Here is a 17,214-nt window from a genome sequence, read left to right on the forward strand (position 1 = left end):
TTTGTACTAGATGTAGAGATGTTGATGTTAATGCTATTCATGATCATATGGCTTTAATTAAACAACAAAATGATCATATAGCAAAACTAGATGCTAAAATTGCCGAGCACAACTTAGAAAATGAGAAATTTAAATTTGCTCGTAGCATGCTTTATAATGGGAGACGCCCGGGCATCAAGGATGGCATTGGCTTGCAAAGGGGAGACAATGTCAAAATTAGTGCCCCTCCTAAAAGATTGTCCAACTTTGTTAAGGGCAAGGCTCTCATGCCTCAGGATAACGAGGGTTACATTTTATACCCTGCCGGTTATCCCGAGGACAAAATTAGGAAAATTCATTCTAGGAAGTCTCACTCTGGTTCTAACCATGCTTTTATGTATAAGAGTGAGACATCTAGCTCTAGGCAACCAACTCGTGCTAAGTTGCCTAAGAAGAAAATTCCTATTGCATCAAATGATCATGACATTTCATTTAAAACTTTTGATGCATCATATGTTTTAACTAACAAATCCGGCAAAGTAGTTGCCAAATATGTTGGGGGCAAGCACAAGGGGTCAAAGACTTGTGTTTGGGTACCCAAAGTTCTTGTGTCTAATGCCAAAGGACCCAAAACCATTTGGGTACCTAAAGTCAAGAACTAAACTTGTTTTGTAGGTTTATGCATCCGGGGGCTCAAGTTGGATACTCGACAGCGGGTGCACGAACCACATGACTGGGGAGAAAAAGATGTTCTCCTCATATGAGAAAAACTAAGATCCCCAAAGAGCGATCACATTCGGGGATGGAAATCAAGGTTTGGTCAAAGGTTTGGGTAAAATTGCTATATCCCCTGACCATTCTATTTCCAATGTTTTTCTTGTAGATTCATTAGATTACAACTTGCTTTCTGTTTCCCAATTATGTCAAATGGGCTACAACTGTCTATTCACTGATATAGGTGTCACTGTCTTTAGAAGAAGTGATGATTCAATAGCATTTAAGGGAGTGTTAGAGGGTCAGCTATACTTGGTAGATTTTGATAGAGCTGAACTCGACACTTGCTTAATTGCTAAGACTAACATGGGTTGGCTCTGGCACCGCCGACTAGCCCATGTTGGGATGAAGAATCTTCATAAGCTTCTAAAGGGAGAACACATTTTAGGACTAACAAATGTTTATTTTGAGAAAGACAGGATTTGTAGCGCATGCCAAGCAGGGAAGCAAGTTGGCTCTCATCATCCACATAAGAACATAATGACGACCGACAGGCCACTGGAGCTCCTACACATGGATCTATTCGGCCCGATCACTTACATAAGCATCGGCGGGAGTAAGTACTGTCTAGTTATTGTGGATGATTATTCTCGCTTCACTTGGGTATTCTTTTTACAGGAAAAATCTCAAACCCAAGAGACCTTAAAGGGATTCTTGAGACGGGCTCAAAATGAGTTCGGCTTAAGGATCAAGAAAATAAGAAGCGACAACGGGACGGAGTTCAAGAACTCTCAAATCGAAGGCTTCCTTGAGGAGGAGGGCATCAAGCATGAGTTCTCTTCTCCCTACACGCCACAACAAAATGGTGTAGTGGAGAGGAAGAATCGAACTTTACTGGACATGGCAAGGACCATGCTTGATGAGTACAAGACTTCGGATCGGTTTTGGGCCGAGGCGGTCAACACCGCTTGCTACGCCATCAACCGGTTGTATCTACACCGAATCCTCAAGAAGACATCATACGAACTCCTAACCGGTAAAAAGCCCAACATTTCATATTTTAGAGTCTTTGGTAGCAAATGCTTTATTCTTGTTAAAAGAGGTAGAAAATCTAAATTTGCTCCTAAGACTGTAGAAGGCTTTTTACTAGGGTATGACTCAAACACAAGGGCATATAGAGTCTTCAACAAGTCCACTGGACAAGTTGAAGTTTCTTGTGACGTTGTGTTTGATGAGACTAACGGCTCTCAAGTAGAGCAAGCTGATCTTGATGAGATAGGTAATGAAGAGGCTCCATGCATCGCGCTAAGGAACATGTCCATTGGGGATGTGTGCCCTAAGGAATCTGAAGAACTTCCAAATGCACAAGATCAACCTTCCTCCTCCACGCAAGCATCTCCACCAACTCAAAATGAGGATGAAGCTCAAGTTGATGAAGTAGAAGATCAAGCAAATGAGCCACCTCAAGATAATGGCAATGATCAAGGGGGAGATGTAAATGAGGAAGACAAGGAGGAAGAGGAACAAAGACCGCCACACCCAAGAGTCCATCAAGCAATTCAACGAGATCACCCCGTCGACACCATCCTCGACGACATTCATAAGGGGGTAACTACTCGATCTCGTGTTGCCCATTTTTGTGAACATTACTCGTTTGTTTCCTCTATTGAGCCACACAGGATAGAGGAAGCACTCTAAGATTCGGATTGGGTGGTGGCAATGCAAGAGGAGCTCAACAACTTCACTAGAAATGAGGTATGACATTTAGTTCCACGTCCTAACCAAAATGTTGTAGGAACCAAATGGGTCTTCCGCAACAAGCAAGATGAGCATGGTGTGGTGACAAGGAACAAAGCTCGACTTGTGGCCAAGGGATACTCCCAAGTCGAAGGTTTGGATTTCGGTGAAACCTATGCACCCGTAGCTAGGCTTGAGTCAATTCGTATATTATTGGCCTATGCTACTTACCATGGCTTTAAGCTTTATCAAATGGACGTGAAAAGTGTCTTCCTCAATGGACCAATCAAGGAAGAGGTCTATATTGAGCAACCTCCCGGCTTTGAAGACAGTGAGTATCCTAACCATGTCTATAAGCTCTCTAAGGCGCTTTATGGGCTCAAACAAGCCCCAAGAGCATGGTATGAATGCCTTAGAGATTTTCTTATTGCAAATGGATTCAAAGTCGGAAAAGCCGATCCTACGCTCTTTACCAAAACACTTGAGAATGATTTGTTTGTATGCCAAATTTATGTTGATGATATTATATTTGGGTCTACTAACGAATCTACATGTGAAGAGTTTAGTAGGATCATGACACAAAAGTTCGAGATGTCTATGATGGGGGAGTTGAAGTATTTTCTAGGATTCCAAGTCAAACAACTTCAAGAGGGCACCTTCATCAGCCAAACGAAGTACACTCAAGACATTCTAACCAAGTTTGGAATGAAGGATGCCAAACCCATCAAGACACCCATGGGAACTAATGGGCATCTCGACCTCGACACGGGAGGTAAGTCCGTGGATTAAAAGGTATACCGATCGATGATAGGATCTTTGCTATATTTATGTGCATCTCGACCGGACATTATGCTCTCCGTTTGCATGTGTGCAAGATTCCAATCCGACCCTAAGGAATCCCACCTTACGGCCGTAAAACGAATCTTGAGATATTTGGCTTATACTCCTAAGTTTGGCCTTTGGTACCCTCGGGGATCCACTTTTGACTTGATTGGTTATTCGGATGCCGATTGGGCGGGGTGCAAAATCAATAGGAAGAGCACATCGGGGACTTGCCAGTTCTTGGAAAGATCCTTGGTGTCTTGGGCTTCAAAGAAGCAAAATTCGGTTGCTCTTTCCACCGCCGAAGCCGAGTACATTGCCGCAGGCCATTGTTGCGCGCAATTGCTTTGGATGAGGCAAACCCTGCGGGACTACGGTTACAAATTAACCAAAGTCCCTTTGCTATGTGATAATGAGAGTGCAATCAAAATGGCCGACAATCCCGTCGAGCATAGTCGCACTAAGCACATAGCCATTCGGTATCATTTTCTTAGGGATCACCAACAAAAGGGAGATATCGAGATTTCTTACATTAACACTAAAAATCAACTAGCCGATATCTTTACCAAGCCACTTGATGAACAAACTTTTACCAAACTTAGGCATGAGCTCAATATCCTTGATTCACGCAATTTCTTTTGCTAGATTGCACACATAGCTCATTTATATACCTTTGATCATGTCTCTTTCATGTGCTATGACTAATGTGTTTTCAAGTCTATCTCAAACCAAGTCATAGGTATATTGAAAGGAAATTGGAGTCTTCGGCGAAGACAAAGGCTTCCACTCCGTAACTCATCCTTCGCCGCCACTCCGCGCTTCTCTCCATCTTTAGGGGGAAAATTCCAAGCAAAAGGACTTCGTCTTTGGTATAATCTTAACTCATTTATTTATGACCAAAGGGGAAGATAGCACTTCGAGGGCTCTAATGATTCCGTTTTTGCGATTCATGCCAAAAAGGGGGAGAAATGAGCCCAAAGCAAAAGGACCGCACCACCACCTAATTCAAATTTCAAAAAAAAATCAGTGTTGAATATTTTTTCAATTGGTATCCTATCGTGTTCAAAAGGGGGAGAAAATAGTATTTCAAAATGATAAATCAAAACCCTCTTGAACACTAAGAGGAGGATCTCATTGAGGGGGAGTTTTGTTTAGTCAAAAGGAAAAGCATTTGAAACAGGGAGAGAAAATTTCAAATCTTAAAAATGCTTTGCAAAATCTTATTCATTTACCTTTGACTATTTGCAAAAAAACTTTGAAAAGTATTTACAAAATAGTTTGCAAAAACAAAACATGTGGTGCAAGCGTGGTCCAAAATGTCAAATAAGAAAGAAACAATCCATGCATATCTTGTAAGTATTTATATTGGCTCAATTCCAAGCAACCTTTACACTTACATTATGCAAACTAGTTCAATTATGCACTTCTATATTTGCTTTGGTTTGTGTTGGCATCAATCACCAAAAAGGGGGAGATTGAAAGGGAATTAGGCTTACACCTAGTCCCTAATTAATTTTGGTGGTTGAATTGCCCAACACAAACATTTGGACTAACTAGGTTTGCCCAAGTGTATGGATTACACAGGTGTAAAAGGTTCACACTCAGCCAATAAAAAGACGAAGTTTTGGATTCAACAGAAGAGCAAAGTGGGAACCGAAGGCCCTCTGGTCTGGGAGCACCGGACAGTGTCCGGTGCACCAGAGGACTCCAGCTCAAACTCGCCACCTTCGGGAATTTCCAGAGGCGACTCCGCTATAATTCACCGGACTGTCCGGTGTACACCGGACAGTGTCCGGTGCGCCAAGGAAGGTCAGCCTCAGGAACTCGCCAGCTTCGGGAAAACTCCAACGGCTAGTCCGCTAAAATTCACCGGACTGTCCGGTGTGCACCGGACTGTCCGGTGCATCCCCGGAGCAACGGCTATCTCCGCGCCAACGGCTCTCTGCCGCGCATTTAATGCGCGCTCTGCGCGCGCAGATGTCAGGCGCGCCCACTCCGGTACACTGGACAAGGAACAGTAGATGTCCGGTGTGCACCGGACACCCAGGCGGACCCACAAGTCAGAAGCTCCAACGGTCAGAATCCAACGGCAGTGATGACGTGGCAGGGGGCACCGGACTGTCCGGTGCGCCATCGAACAGACAGCCTCCCAACGGCCACTTTTGGTGGTTGGGGCTATAAATACCCCAAGCACCCCACCATTCATTGCATCCAAGTTTTCCACTTCCCAACTACTACAAGAGCTCTAGCATTCAATTCTAGACACACCAAAGAGATCAAATCCTCTCCAAATTCCACACAACGCCATAGTGACTAGAGAGAGTGATTTGCTTGTGTTCTTTCGAGCTCTTGCGCTTGGATTGCTTTCTTCTTTCTTGATCCCTTCTTTGCAATCAAACTCACTTGTAATTGAGGCAAGAGACACCAAACTTGTGGTGGTCCTTGTGGGAACTTTGTGTTCCAAGTGATTGAGAAAAGAAAGCTCTCTCGATCCGTGGATCGTTTGAGAGAGGGAAGGGTTGAAAGAGACCCGGCCTTTGTGGCCTCCTCAACGGGGAGTAGGTTTGCGAGAACCGAACCTCGGTAAAACAAATCCGCGTGTCTCACTTGTTTATTCGCTTGCGATTTGTTTTGCGCCCTCTCTCGCGGACTCGATTTTATTTCTAACGCTAACCCGGCTTGTAGTTGTGTTTATATTTGTAAATTTCAGTTTCGCCCTATTCACCCCCCCTCTAGGCGACTATCAATCGGTATCAGAGCCCGGTGCTTCATTAGAGCCTAACCGCTCGAAGTGATGTCGGGAGATCACGCCAAGAAGGAAATGGAGACCGGCGAAAAGCCCACTACAAGCCAAGGGAGCACTTCATCGGAAGAGTCCCGCACCAAGAGGAGGGAGAAGAAGAAGATCTCCTCCAACAAAGGGAAGGAGAAGAAATCTTCTTCTCACCACAAAGAGAAGAAGGAAAAATCTTCTTCCCACAAGCCGCATCGGAGTGGGGACAAGCAAAAGAGGATGAGGAAAGTGGTCTACTACGAGACCGACACTTCATCAACATCGACCTCCGACTCCGACGCGCCCTCCGTAACTTCTAAACGCCAAGAGCGTAAGAAGTTTAGTAAGATCCCCCTACACTATCCTCGCATTTCTAAACATGCACCTCTTCTTTCCGTCCCATTAGGCAAACCACCAACTTTTGATGGTGAAGATTATGCTAGGTGGAGTGATTTAATGCGATTTCATCTAACCTCACTCCACAAAAGTTTATGGGATGTTGTTGAGTTTGGTGCACAGGTACCGTCCGTAGGGGATAAAGATTATGATGAGGATGAGGTGGCCCAAATCGAGCACTTCAACTCTCAAGCGACAACGATACTCCTCGCCTCTTTAAGTAGAGAGGAGTATAACAAAGTTCAAGGGTTGAAGAGCGCCAAGGAGGTTTGGGATGTGCTCAAAACCGCGCACGAGGGAGACGAGCTCACAAAGATCACCAAGCGGGAAACGATCGAGGGGGAGCTCGGTCGGTTCCGGCTTCGCAAGGGGGAGGAGCCACAACACATGTACAACCGGCTCAAGACCTTGGTGAACCAAGTGCGCAACCTCGGGAGTATAAAATGGGATGACCATGAAATGGTTAAGGTTATTCTAAGATCTCTTATTTTCCTTAACCCTACTCAAGTTCAATTAATTCGTGGTAATCCTAGATATACTAAAATGACCCCCGAGGAAGTAATCGGGCATTTTGTAAGTTTTGAGTGCATGATCGAAGGCTTGAGGAAGATCAACGAGCTTGATGATCCATCTACATCCGAAGCTTAACCCGTCGCATTCAAGGCGACGGAAGAAAAGAAGGAGGAGTCCACACCAAGTCGACAACCAATAGACGCCTCCAAGCTCGACAATGAGGAGATGGCGCTCGTCATCAAGAGCTTCCGTCAAATCCTCAAACAAAGGAGGGGGAAAGACTACAAGTCCCGCTCCAAAAAGGTTTGCTACAAATGTGGTAAGCCCGGTCATTTTATTGCTAAATATCCTATATCAAGTGACAGTGACCGAGGCGACGACAAGAAGGGAAGAAGAAAGGAGAAGAAGAGGTACTACAAGAAGAAGGGCGGCGATGCCCATGTTTGTCGGGAGTGGGACTCCGACGAAAGCTCAAGCGACTCCTCCGACGACGAGGACGCCGCCAACATCGCCGTCACCAAGGGACTTCTCTTCCCCAACGTCGGCCACAAGTGCCTCATGGCAAAGGACGGCAAACGGAAGAAGGTTAAATCTAACTCCTCCACTAAATATGAGTCTTCTAGTGATGATAATGCTAGTGATGAGGAGGATAATTTGCGTACCCTTTTTGCCAACCTCAACATGCAACAAAAGGAGAAACTTAATGAATTGATTAGTGCCATCCATGAAAAGGATGATCTCTTGGACACCCAAGAGGACTTTCTTATTAAAGAAAATAAGAAGCATGTTAAGGTTAAAAAGGCTTATGCTCTAGAAGTAGAAAAATGTGAAAAATTATCTAGTGAGCTAAGCACTTGCCGTGAGATGATTGACAACCTTAGGAATGAAAATGCTAATTTAAATACTAAGGTTGATTCACATGTTTGCAATGTTTCAATTCCTAATCCTAAAGATAATAATGATGATTTGCTCTCTAGGATTGAAGAATTAAACATTTCTCTTGCTAGCCTTAGAGTAGAAAATGAAAATTTAATTGCTAAGGCTAAAGAACTAGATGTTTGCAATGCTACCATTTCCAATCTTAGAGATAAAAATGATATTCTTCATGCTAAGATTGTTGAACTTAATTCTTGCAAACCCTCTACATCTATTGTTGAGCATGTATCTATTTGTACTAGATGTAGAGATGTTGATGTTAATGCTATTCATGATCATATGGCTTTAATTAAACAACAAAATGATCATATAGCAAAACTAGATGCTAAAATTGCCGAGCACAACTTAGAAAATGAGAAATTTAAATTTGCTCGTAGCATGCTTTATAATGGGAGACGCCCGGGCATCAAGGATGGCATTGGCTTGCAAAGGGGAGACAATGTCAAAATTAGTGCCCCTCCTAAAAGATTGTCCAACTTTGTTAAGGGCAAGGCTCTCATGCCTCAGGATAACGAGGGTTACATTTTATACCCTGCCGGTTATCCCGAGGACAAAATTAGGAAAATTCATTCTAGGAAGTCTCACTCTGGTTCTAACCATGCTTTTATGTATAAGAGTGAGACATCTAGCTCTAGGCAACCAACTCGTGCTAAGTTGCCTAAGAAGAAAATTCCTATTGCATCAAATGATCATGACATTTCATTTAAAACTTTTGATGCATCATATGTTTTAACTAACAAATCCGGCAAAGTAGTTGCCAAATATGTTGGGGGCAAGCACAAGGGGTCAAAGACTTGTGTTTGGGTACCCAAAGTTCTTGTGTCTAATGCCAAAGGACCCAAAACCATTTGGGTACCTAAAGTCAAGAACTAAACTTGTTTTGTAGGTTTATGCATCCGGGGGCTCAAGTTGGATACTCGACAGCGGGTGCACGAACCACATGACTGGGGAGAAAAAGATGTTCTCCTCATATGAGAAAAACTAAGATCCCCAAAGAGCGATCACATTCGGGGATGGAAATCAAGGTTTGGTCAAAGGTTTGGGTAAAATTGCTATATCCCCTGACCATTCTATTTCCAATGTTTTTCTTGTAGATTCATTAGATTACAACTTGCTTTCTGTTTCCCAATTATGTCAAATGGGCTACAACTGTCTATTCACTGATATAGGTGTCACTGTCTTTAGAAGAAGTGATGATTCAATAGCATTTAAGGGAGTGTTAGAGGGTCAGCTATACTTGGTAGATTTTGATAGAGCTGAACTCGACACTTGCTTAATTGCTAAGACTAACATGGGTTGGCTCTGGCACCGCCGACTAGCCCATGTTGGGATGAAGAATCTTCATAAGCTTCTAAAGGGAGAACACATTTTAGGACTAATAAATGTTCATTTTGAGAAAGACAGGATTTGTAGCGCATGCCAAGCAGGGAAGCAAGTTGGCTCTCATCATCCACATAAGAACATAATGACGACCGACAGGCCACTGGAGCTCCTACACATGGATCTATTCGGCCCGATCACTTACATAAGCATCGGCGGGAGTAAGTACTGTCTAGTTATTGTGGATGATTATTCTCGCTTCACTTGGGTATTCTTTTTACAGGAAAAATCTCAAACCCAAGAGACCTTAAAGGGATTCTTGAGACGGGCTCAAAATGAGTTCGGCTTAAGGATCAAGAAAATAAGAAGCGACAACGGGACGGAGTTCAAGAACTCTCAAATCGAAGGCTTCCTTGAGGAGGAGGGCATCAAGCATGAGTTCTCTTCTCCCTACACGCCACAACAAAATGGTGTAGTGGAGAGGAAGAATCGAACTTTACTGGACATGGCAAGGACCATGCTTGATGAGTACAAGACTTCGGATCGGTTTTGGGCCGAGGCGGTCAACACCGCTTGCTACGCCATCAACCGGTTGTATCTACACCGAATCCTCAAGAAGACATCATACGAACTCCTAACCGGTAAAAAGCCCAACATTTCATATTTTAGAGTCTTTGGTAGCAAATGCTTTATTCTTGTTAAAAGAGGTAGAAAATCTAAATTTGCTCCTAAGACTGTAGAAGGCTTTTTACTAGGGTATGACTCAAACACAAGGGCATATAGAGTCTTCAACAAGTCCACTGGACAAGTTGAAGTTTCTTGTGACGTTGTGTTTGATGAGACTAACGGCTCTCAAGTAGAGCAAGCTGATCTTGATGAGATAGGTAATGAAGAGGCTCCATGCATCGCGCTAAGGAACATGTCCATTGGGGATGTGTGCCCTAAGGAATCTGAAGAACTTCCAAATGCACAAGATCAACCTTCCTCCTCCACGCAAGCATCTCCACCAACTCAAAATGAGGATGAAGCTCAAGTTGATGAAGTAGAAGATCAAGCAAATGAGCCACCTCAAGATAATGGCAATGATCAAGGGGGAGATGTAAATGAGGAAGACAAGGAGGAAGAGGAACAAAGACCGCCACACCCAAGAGTCCATCAAGCAATTCAACGAGATCACCCCGTCGACACCATCCTCGACGACATTCATAAGGGGGTAACTACTCGATCTCGCGTTGCCCATTTTTGTGAACATTACTCGTTTGTTTCCTCTATTGAGCCACACAGGATAGAGGAAGCACTCCAAGATTCGGATTGGGTGGTGGCAATGCAAGAGGAGCTCAACAACTTCACTAGAAATGAGGTATGGCATTTAGTTCCACGTCCTAACCAAAATGTTGTAGGAACCAAATGGGTCTTCCGCAACAAGCAAGATGAGCATGGTGTGGTGACAAGGAACAAAGCTCGACTTGTGGCCAAGGGATACTCCCAAGTCGAAGGTTTGGATTTCGGTGAAACCTATGCACCCGTAGCTAGGCTTGAGTCAATTCGTATATTATTGGCCTATGCTACTTACCATGGCTTTAAGCTTTATCAAATGGACGTGAAAAGTGTCTTCCTCAATGGACCAATCAAGGAAGAGGTCTATATTGAGCAACCTCCCGGCTTTGAAGACAGTGAGTATCCTAACCATGTCTATAAGCTCTCTAAGGCGCTTTATGGGCTCAAACAAGCCCCAAGAGCATGGTATGAATGCCTTAGAGATTTTCTTATTGCAAATGGATTCAAAGTCGGAAAAGCCGATCCTACGCTCTTTACCAAAACACTTGAGAATGATTTGTTTGTATGCCAAATTTATGTTGATGATATTATATTTGGGTCTACTAACGAATCTACATGTGAAGAGTTTAGTAGGATCATGACACAAAAGTTCGAGATGTCTATGATGGGGGAGTTGAAGTATTTTCTAGGATTCCAAGTCAAACAACTTCAAGAGGGCACCTTCATCAGCCAAACGAAGTACACTCAAGACATTCTAACCAAGTTTGGAATGAAGGATGCCAAACCCATCAAGACACCCATGGGAACTAATGGGCATCTCGACCTCGACACGGGAGGTAAGTCCGTGGATTAAAAGGTATACCGATCGATGATAGGATCTTTGCTATATTTATGTGCATCTCGACCGGACATTATGCTCTCCGTTTGCATGTGTGCAAGATTCCAATCCGACCCTAAGGAATCCCACCTTACGGCCGTAAAACGAATCTTGAGATATTTGGCTTATACTCCTAAGTTTGGCCTTTGGTACCCTCGGGGATCCACTTTTGACTTGATTGGTTATTCGGATGCCGATTGGGCGGGGTGCAAAATCAATAGGAAGAGCACATCGGGGACTTGCCAGTTCTTGGAAAGATCCTTGGTGTCTTGGGCTTCAAAGAAGCAAAATTCGGTTGCTCTTTCCACCGCCGAAGCCGAGTACATTGCCGCAGGCCATTGTTGCGCGCAATTGCTTTGGATGAGGCAAACCCTGCGGGACTACGGTTACAAATTAACCAAAGTCCCTTTGCTATGTGATAATGAGAGTGCAATCAAAATGGCCGACAATCCCGTCGAGCATAGTCGCACTAAGCACATAGCCATTCGGTATCATTTTCTTAGGGATCACCAACAAAAGGGAGATATCGAGATTTCTTACATTAACACTAAAAATCAACTAGCCGATATCTTTACCAAGCCACTTGATGAACAAACTTTTACCAAACTTAGGCATGAGCTCAATATCCTTGATTCACGCAATTTCTTTTGCTAGATTGCACACATAGCTCATTTATATACCTTTGATCATGTCTCTTTCATGTGCTATGACTAATGTGTTTTCAAGTCTATCTCAAACCAAGTCATATGTATATTGAAAGGAAATTGGAGTCTTCGGCGAAGACAAAGGCTTCCACTCCGTAACTCATCCTTCGCCGCCACTCCGCGCTTCTCTCCATCTTTAGGGGGAAAATTCCAAGCAAAAGGACTTCGTCTTTGGTATAATCTTAACTCATTTATTTATGACCAAAGGGGAAGATAGCACTTCGAGGGCTCTAATGATTCCGTTTTTGCGATTCATGCCAAAAAGGGGGAGAAATGAGCCCAAAGCAAAAGGACCGCACCACCACCTAATTCAAATTTCAAAAAAAAATCAGTGTTGAATATTTTTTCAATTGGTATCCTATCGTGTTCAAAAGGGGGAGAAAATAGTATTTCAAAATGATAAATCAAAACCCTCTTGAACACTAAGAGGAGGATCTCATTGAGGGGGAGTTTTGTTTAGTCAAAAGGAAAAGCATTTGAAACAGGGGGAGAAAATTTCAAATCTTAAAAATGCTTTGCAAAATCTTATTCATTTACCTTTGACTATTTGCAAAAAAACTTTGAAAAGTATTTACAAAATAGTTTGCAAAAACAAAACATGTGGTGCAAGCGTGGTCCAAAATGTCAAATAAGAAAGAAACAATCCATGCATATCTTGTAAGTATTTATATTGGCTCAATTCCAAGCAACCTTTACACTTACATTATGCAAACTAGTTCAATTATGCACTTCTATATTTGCTTTGGTTTGTGTTGGCATCAATCACCAAAAAGGGGGAGATTGAAAGGGAATTAGGCTTACACCTAGTCCCTAATTAATTTTGGTGGTTGAATTGCCCAACACAAACATTTGGACTAACTAGGTTTGCCCAAGTGTATGGATTACACAGGTGTAAAAGGTTCACACTCAGCCAATAAAAAGACGAAGTTTTGGATTCAACAGAAGAGCAAAGTGGGAACCGAAGGCCCTCTGGTCTGGGAGCACCGGACAGTGTCCGGTGCACCAGAGGACTCCAGCTCAAACTCGCCACCTTCGGGAATTTCCAGAGGCGACTCCGCTATAATTCACCGGACTGTCCGGTGTACACCGGACAGTGTCCGGTGCGCCAAGGAAGGTCAGCCTCAGGAACTCGCCAGCTTCGGGAAAACTCCAACGGCTAGTCCGCTAAAATTCACCGGACTGTCCGGTGTGCACCGGACTGTCCGGTGCATCCCCGGAGCAACGGCTATCTCCGCGCCAACGGCTCTCTGCCGCGCATTTAATGCGCGCTCTGCGCGCGCAGATGTCAGGCGCGCCCACTCCGGTACACTGGACAAGGAACAGTAGATGTCCGGTGTGCACCGGACACCCAGGCGGACCCACAAGTCAGAAGCTCCAACGGTCAGAATCCAACGGCAGTGATGACGTGGCAGGGGGCACCGGACTGTCCGGTGCGCCATCGAACAGACAGCCTCCCAACGGCCACTTTTGGTGGTTGGGGCTATAAATACCCCAAGCACCCCACCATTCATTGCATCCAAGTTTTCCACTTCCCAACTACTACAAGAGCTCTAGCATTCAATTCTAGACACACCAAAGAGATCAAATCCTCTCCAAATTCCACACAACGCCATAGTGACTAGAGAGAGTGATTTGCTTGTGTTCTTTCGAGCTCTTGCGCTTGGATTGCTTTCTTCTTTCTTGATCCCTTCTTTGCAATCAAACTCACTTGTAATTGAGGCAAGAGACACCAAACTTGTGGTGGTCCTTGTGGGAACTTTGTGTTCCAAGTGATTGAGAAAAGAAAGCTCTCTCGATCCGTGGATCGTTTGAGAGAGGGAAGGGTTGAAAGAGACCCGGCCTTTGTGGCCTCCTCAACGGGGAGTAGGTTTGCGAGAACCGAACCTCGGTAAAACAAATCCGCGTGTCTCACTTGTTTATTCGCTTGCGATTTGTTTTGCGCCCTCTCTCGCGGACTCGATTTTATTTCTAACGCTAACCCGGCTTGTAGTTGTGTTTATATTTGTAAATTTCAGTTTCGCCCTATTCACCCCCCCTCTAGGCGACTATCACGGTGCGTTACACTAGGCCCCCAAAACTGAGAACCCGCAATCACTAATCAGTCACTAAGTCCAACTAAGTCAATCCTAATTTGCTCCTAAGTATAGGTTATGTTCCACATACAACCAAAGCCCACATTGTTACTACTCTAGACGGTGTGTAATATCTTTGTGGATTCTTGCCTCGTGGACGTGGATGCTTCGAGTTTTAATTTTATTGACCTCGTGTAAGCAAATTTGCATTAAGATTTGATCATATCATAATTGACACCCTTTATTGGTCACCATGAACTTCACTTTATTCTTAATTTAGCTTTGTTCTATTTGTGAAATATAAAACAAAGCGAAAGGGCCTCTATCTGAGTTGATTATGTGGTCTGAGTAGCACTCCTTATGTCTTGAGTTTGAATCCCAGCGGGAGAGAATTTCACGCTGGGGTTAATAAAGGCCACTTGCTGGTTCCCCTGTTTTTGCGCTCACTAGATGGACTGACCTATAGGGGGCAGATCCTAGTGTAGCGGCTAGGACTGGGAGGGCTCAAAGAACGAGTAAAGATCTGACCTATTGGGGGCAGACCTCATGCCGCACGGAGGGCCAGCTTTCGTGACCTTTCTTGGTTGAGGCTTCGATTGAGCTTCTTCTTAATATAATACTGTGGGGAGGTCTTTCCCCTACCGGTTGAGTTTTTTTAAACATGAAACAAAGAGGTTTATTACTTTTCCATGTCTTGTAGAGTTAGAAACTACATACCAAGTTACAACCTACCTCCTCTATTCCAAATTATAAGATATTTTGGATTTTGTAGATATATTATTTTTACTATGTATCTAGCCATAATATATACAATGTATATCTAAGTACATAACAAAAATTATGTACCTAGAAAACTCAAAACTTCTTATAATTTGAAATGAAGGGAGCATTTGCATTTCTCTAGTATAAGGCCAAATTTTGTGTTTCACACCAGATCCTCAAAATCCAAGGTACGAGCTTGATTAATAGGATATACGGTACTTCATGTTTTTCCTGTAAAAATTGTGGTGTCTTTGTGTTAGCTAGTCCCAAATTATAGGTCGTTTAGTTTGTATAGATGCATAGCTTTTGCTATGTGCTTAGATATAAGCTGTCTAGAATCTAGATACATAGTAAAAACTAGCTAAAATAACCTATAATTTGGAAAGGTCACATTGCTAGCATCTCTGATAGGTAATGGATAACACTGTAATAATGTGTGTTTAGGTGCATAGCTTATGTAGACATCAAAATAAAGACGTTTTTTTTCTAAAAGAATTATTTTAGATCACTTTATTTGTACAAACTAAATTTAAGTATAAAAAACCTTCTGTTTAGCTAGATGATTTTTGAAAGCCTGCCATAACTTCCATATAACTTGTAAGCCAACAGATATATTTCAATAATCAATAAGAACAACACACATGCAGCGCACAAGGTGCATGGAACCTTGGTACTTTTTCAGGACTTCTAAAATATCATGTCAACAATTCAAATCTGACATAACACGCCAGTTGTAAGGTTAAATGCGGCTTAGAAATATTATGAAAGGGAACAACACTGAAAGTAAAAAGATCCACAATATTACCTTTAGGGCAGAAAATCTGTTTGGCTTAACTTCAAAACTCGCAATTTGCACTAGTATGGCATTTAAGAGAGCTCTCATTTTGTCATTGTAACCACCTAAAGAAACCTTTAATAAACATTTAAAGCTAAATGTGTAAGCTCTAACAAAAATTAGCATAATGCCAGTAACTTCAAATTGCATCAGAATTGCAACAGTCAGGATGATAATTATATATGCACAGCATATAGCTGTTAGGAGCACCCACTGGGCGCTGAAGTCAAAAGCAATCATATAATAATTAACAATACCTGGAATCCAGCAGAAGTAAGATATATTGAATAGAACAAACCAGCAATTTGAGCATCATAAGCTGCAAAAAACGCAGATAGTATGCATTTGATTAATGGTAAAATTCTCTAAATTGATTGTTATGATTGGGAAAATAAATAAAAGTACATCAAATTTACAGATTAGTGCTTACCATAAGCATTCAAATAATCTACTAACAAATCAACAAAGAGCTCAGTAGCAACAACTGCTTCAGAGGAGTGGCTGGATAATGGACAGTGGAAATCAATGATAATGTGAACCTTTGGTGTGGAGAAGAGTGTATCAGGCTTATACCACAACTGTGAAAGTGGGCTTTTCCTTAACACTGTTGGAAAAGTAACCTGGTAAAACATTATCATTTTCGTTAGAGTTATTTAGTACACATGGTCCCAACAATTCATATGAATATATGAGTACGCTGATGATTCTCCAGCATGTTCAAGCAAAAAAAGTACAATGATGTTAGCATTAAGGTACTCCAAAACTGACCTTTTCATGCACTTCTTTAAGAGATAAATCCTTTGGTACGAAAATATTAGGTTCTGGAAGATGGAGTTTCTCAGTAGGAGCCTTTTTAATCCATTGCTGTCAAGTAGAGAAAATCAATAACAATATGTTAGCACACCAACAGGTTAGGTGAAATAAGATGGAATTCAATAAGACAAGAGTGTTCGATTACTGTGTGTGTTACTGATGTAATGGGCTTTGACCCAGCCCATGTACTCTTCTCTTCTATATATATACAAATGTTTACCCTAATCAAGGTTAGGGTTTTCAATCTAACATGGTATCAAGCCTCTCTCTTCCCTCCCTCTTGCTCCCCAAGCCCCAAGCTGCCAGTGCACCCAGGACCTCGCCGTCGGCCATGGAGACGCCCACCGGTAGCCCTTCCTTTCCCTTCCACCCTTCTCCATCTTTCGCACCTAAGTGCACGTCATGGCCCCAATGCATCCGCCTAAGCGCCCAGCAACGCCTCCTCTGTGCTCGCTCGCGCCCCCGCGCCCGACAGCTCATCTGCGCCCATTTGCGCCTGCACCCCCGTTCTCGTTTGCATCTTAGCGGCCATCGTCATCGGTGCTCCAGTTGCCGATGCGCCTGCTGTCGCCTTGGCTAGAGCCGTGTCATCAGTGCCTGCCATAGCCCGAGCCGCCTCCATCTCGTCCCTCTCCCTCTCCATCGTTGTTCCACCCACCAAGATCCCCATTGCCAGCGTCGCC

General features: G+C 43.2%; 1 protein-coding gene across 9 annotated transcripts in view; it reads right to left on the minus strand.

Moving 5' to 3' along the window:
• LOC103636601 (insulin-degrading enzyme-like 1, peroxisomal) overlaps positions 1-17,214 on the minus strand; it is an 85,468-nt gene that overhangs the window by 23,010 nt on the left and 45,244 nt on the right. For 8 of the 9 annotated variants that reach the window (XM_020542555.2, XM_035961956.1, XM_020542560.2 and 5 more), the window contains 4 exons: positions 16,487-16,582; positions 16,149-16,338; positions 15,976-16,037; positions 15,689-15,793 (listed from right to left, as the gene is read on the minus strand). In XM_020542555.2, coding sequence (XP_020398144.1) covers positions 15,689-15,793; positions 15,976-16,037; positions 16,149-16,338; positions 16,487-16,582 — 453 coding nt within the window. The remainder of the gene's footprint in view (positions 1-15,688; positions 15,794-15,975; positions 16,038-16,148; positions 16,339-16,486; positions 16,583-17,214) is intronic. The other variant, XM_020542561.3, reaches the window with a different exon arrangement.

The sequence above is a fragment of the Zea mays genome, chromosome 8, assembly GCF_902167145.1.
Source record: "Zea mays cultivar B73 chromosome 8, Zm-B73-REFERENCE-NAM-5.0, whole genome shotgun sequence".
Lineage (NCBI taxonomy): Eukaryota > Viridiplantae > Streptophyta > Magnoliopsida > Poales > Poaceae > Zea > Zea mays.